Source organism: Orycteropus afer, unplaced genomic scaffold, assembly GCF_000298275.1.
Source record: "Orycteropus afer afer isolate SDZICR_OR568_19922 unplaced genomic scaffold, OryAfe1.0 scaffold00007, whole genome shotgun sequence".
NCBI lineage: Eukaryota > Metazoa > Chordata > Mammalia > Tubulidentata > Orycteropodidae > Orycteropus > Orycteropus afer.
In genome coordinates, this window is record NW_006921594.1 from 7,214,431 (window position 1) to 7,219,079 (window position 4,649).

The following is a 4,649-nucleotide window of genomic DNA, read 5'->3' on the forward strand; positions in this document are numbered from 1 at the left end:
TACAACGACCAAATGACGAGGCCCAGGGGGTGGCAATCCTCTGGCTTGCTGCTGCCTCCGTGCCCCTTAGTTGCAGATGGATGGCTTGTTTGGGTGGAAGTTGAGGCGGTCACAGGGGGTGATGTAGTTGTCTGGGCTTGTCACAAAACTCTTCTCCATGCAGACATTCAAGGTATTGTTCCGGTACATCCCAAAGGCTGCAAGTCCTTGAGAAAATTTGCTCGAAGTAGGGTAAAATACTTTCGGCATCTCATGCACGGTGGGGGCGTGGCCTCCATAAGCCTGGTTGCTGGTTCTATACATGGAGGCAGGCTCCCTGGTCCTGTAGCCCCGAAACCACGCCGGGTTGTTGAACCTGACCGGCAGGTCCTTGCTCACGCGGTAATAGTCGCTCGTTTTCTCCGGGGAGGCCTTGGCCTTCTGCTCGGTGGGTTTGGTGCACTCCTGGGTGTCTTCCTGGGACATTATGCCTCTAGCCACCAGAGCAGCAAGAAGGTATCTTTGATTCTTAAGGCAAAATTATAATTTCTCTTGGAAAGACCCCGGGGTACTCTTTGAATCTTCATGGCTGTTCAAACCCTTTTAATAAGTTGTGAACTATAATGTGAAAAAAAAATCTTTCAATGAATATAAAATATATATAAAAAAAAAACAACCAAACTCACTGCCATTGAGTCAGTATGACTCATAGCGATGCCTCCTTGGGTTTCCAAGGCAGTATCACTACTGGAGTAGATCGCCCAATCTTCCTCCCAAGGAGTGGCTGGTGGGTTTGAACCACTAGCCTTCTGGTTAGCAGTCAAATGCTTTAGGTACTATGCCACCAGAGCTCCTATAAATATAATAACTACCATTTATGGGCACTTTATTTTCTCTATTGTTGTGACAACAGTGCAAACTAGATGTTATTATTTCTGTTCTATAAATGTAGAAAATAAGACCAAGAGAAATTAAAGCACTTTCCCATGTTCTCACAGACACACCTATTAAATGACAGGCTAGGCTTTAAAAAGAGCATGCCATCAGACTCCAGAGTCACGTTCTTTCCATTACACATGTGGTGGCCTTGTGATTCCTGCTGTTACTTCCAGCATAAAGTATACTTAAAGGCTATGCCACCATTCAGAACCATCCAAAGATGTGTGTTTGTGTACATATACTATGAAAATCTGTTTTGTTCCATGAAAGATGTTTCCCACGGGTTTGTGCGTTTCTTGATGCAAGCAGGTTTTTGCCCCTATGAGAAAAAGGGGCCCAGATGAGCTGCAAATATGCCCTGTGGAATATTGTTCTTGATCAACAAGAAAACATCAACGAGAGAAGTCCTACTAATGAGAAACGACGTATAATATAGCTGTCTAGGAAAGTGCTAATCCAACTTCTGGCTATAAGTCTGAGAATAGAGCTTCTGCCTGTCCCAGTTAAGCTATGAATGCATATGCAGTCATTTCCCTTTATAACTCTCTGTGGACGGGGCTTGCAATATCGTTTCTGAAATGATAGAAGTGACTCCCAGTAAAATGATGCCAAGGAAGCTATGGCCTAAAATATAAACCCTTTTTAAAAAACTTGTTTCCTTACTGAGCTTGCAAATTTCCATAATTAGTCAGAGGCAATTAAATACCTTAATTAGTTTGATCTTTATGGAATTTCCAGCATATTTTTGTTTTGTGTTCAGAACTAAATTTGAGTATATGACTAATATCCCTTAGAAAGGCTTACATTAACATGCGTCAAAATGGTTTACTTCCCTTCCAGGATGGAGATATTTTATTGGCATAATTATAACATGCATTTCTTAAAAATATGGGTTATTAGTTATTTGAAATAGTACATCTTCGCCTGCAGGCAGCATGAGGTTAAGCAGGGCCTGAAAGCTTTTCTTTATTTTTTTATTTAGATGCAGGTACAAAATCAACATTTAAGATGTATTTATAAATACTTAATGTGTCTTAAGCACCTCATAAATGATACTTTACATTTTTGTAACAAAACAGTTGTTAATATAAAAGTGTATGCAATCTAGCAAGGCATCAATTTAAGAGGAAACTGCCAATCTGTGGCTGTAAGATTTAGCATTCAAGTCATAGTACAAATCAAGGTTGAGTTGATTAGTGAATTGCTGGCTTCCAAATTTCAATTTACATAAGCATTTGAGAGAACCCAAACTATTTGGAAACTAGCCTGAATTCCCTTGTTTTCTTTTCCATATCTCTGCGCCTAAGTCCATTGGGTGCATGTATAGGATTAGATCTTTCATTCTTATTCTTGAAATCATAACTGGCCCCGTTTCATTCCATTCTCCCATCTCACCCTTCACCCCACAGCTTTATTTTCTCTGAAGAACCACGATTCATTTTTTCAGTCCCACTTTTTTCATCCCCTGGGGACACTTTGAGTTCTATTTTCTAATTCTCATTTTTCAAACTTATTATCTTCCTTTGTTCCCCTCTTCGCTTGATAAATACACTGACAAACCCTATCTTGATTCTGACTACTTCCTCAAGTTTTCGAAGGTTTCCTTTAAAAGCATCAGGAAGATTGGGGAACTGGGCTAAGAGACAGCCTGAGTCATGAGATGTTGAATCTTGGTATGACCTGGGGACATCTTCTAACTTCCGTTTTCTAATGAACAAGTAAAGAATTGGTAAATTCTTTGTGGAAATAGAAACTAATAATGAATTTTATTTTATTAGTCATTTTAGCCTGGTAGATGGAAATCCTGTCCCAGAATTCCAGTGAGCATACTGAATAATTGCATTCTGAAAACGGAAGAGTGACAGGTAACTAAGCATGAGCAAATGTCCTGAAGATGGGACTGGGAAGTAAAAATAAGATTCTTCATTTTTTATAGTGATTTCACTCTATTCCCTCTTCTGCTGCTTCCTCTTGTCATCAAGTTGATTCTCCTAGCAACACTATAGGGTTTACAAGGCTGAAAATCTTTATGGAAGTAGATTGCCACGCCTTTTTCCCACAGAGCAGCTGGTATGAACCATAGAATCTGATTAGCAGCTTATCACTTTAACCACTGTGCCCTCAGGTCTCCACCCCCCCACCCCAATTCTTAACACTTAGAAATTTAACATCTCTTTATTACTATTTTATTTATTTTTATGTTTATTATTCTTTTTATTGAAGTAATAAATAGCTGTGTGTGTATTGGGATCTCTGGTGGTATAGTGCCTAAGGCATTTGACTGCTAACCAGAAGGCTGGTGGTAAAACCCAACAGCCACTCCTTGGAATGAAGATCAGCCAATCTACTTTCATAGAGATGTTGTTGTTGTTGTTGTGTGCCGTCAAGTCGGCCCCGACTCATAGCGACCCCTCCTTGGGTTTCTGAGGCAGTATCACTACGGAAGTAGGATTGCCCAACCTTCCTTCCGAGGAGTGGCTGGTGGGTTTGAACCGCCAGCCTTCTGGTTAGCAGTCAAGTGCTTTAGCCACTATGCTACCAGAGCTCCTTCCATAGAGATACCGCCTCGCAAACCCAAGGAGGAGTCGCTATGAGTCGGAAACAAAATGCTTGTTCTTAAAGTTTTCAAACCAAATAATTTTATTCAATATTTGTTCTATATGTAAGCAATGTTTGAGCATATCTAAAGTGACAGATTAGCTAACAACAAAATTTATAGTTATTGGTTTTAGCTATAAGACGTAACCAAAACTGTGAAAGCAATGTTAAGAAGGCTTTCGTGTGCTTTATTCTTGAGATAGCTTTTATCTTGCCCTTTGAACAGTGACAGGCAATTTTAGTTATTGTTTGTGACACACAGCTAGATTAAATAAGGCTGGACATTTGTTTAGGATTGTATGAAACCTTTGCATTTATCATAATGCACACTTTTGAAACTGGAAGGACCCATAGTGTGTCCTAAGACAACAAAGTTTTCCTTTATATCCCTTTTTAATTATCTTGGTTTGGAGTTCAAACCCACCCTCTACCACCAAGTCAATTCCAACTCATAGGAACCCCCACTGGGTTGTCAAGGCAGCAAATCTTTATGGAGTTAGATTGCCTCTTCTTCCGATAGCATAGTGGCTGGTGGGTTTGAACCACCAACCTTCTGGTTAGCAGTCAGCTGCCTTAGGCACTGCTCCACCAGAGCTACTTGGTTTGGACTTCACTGCCATGCTTTCAAGTAGTAGATATGTATATGGAGACATAGCCTATTTCTCGAGCCAAGGGCACCCATGGGAATGAGGCTTAGCATTATGTAGAGCATTGCACATACAACGATGAACAAAACAGGCAAAATCCTGTTCAAGGAGTTTACATTCTACTAAACAAACATAAATAAATAAGAAAATAAGAGAATAGTCATAAGTATGGGTATAGGACTATTCATTATTTAAGTATGTTATGAAATAGTATCCATTCCTACTTTGGAAAACTACATGAAGTTGTTACTTTATTATTCTTCAACTATCCACAGGAGGGTAAATTGAGCTCAGTAATCTTAAGACATTTTTATGCAGATCTTTAATCTATTGCAAATTGTTTACTAGTGACAAAAATAGCATGGTAATAAGAACATCAGGTAATGTATATTCCTGATTATATTTAAATACACCTACATACACTGAAGGGGGAAGCTCTGGTAGCATAGTGCCTAAGGCACTTGACTGCTAACCAGAAGGCTGGCG

General features: G+C 39.7%; 2 protein-coding genes across 2 annotated transcripts in view; one reads left to right on the plus strand and one right to left on the minus strand.

Moving 5' to 3' along the window:
• IMMP2L (inner mitochondrial membrane peptidase subunit 2) overlaps positions 1-4,649 on the plus strand; it is a 1,157,822-nt gene that overhangs the window by 419,968 nt on the left and 733,205 nt on the right. The window lies entirely within an intron of this gene.
• On the minus strand, positions 67-465 carry LOC103199861 (UPF0691 protein C9orf116 homolog). The gene has a single exon (XM_042781365.1). The coding sequence runs from the start codon at positions 463-465 to the stop codon at positions 67-69; it is 399 nt and encodes a 132-aa protein (XP_042637299.1).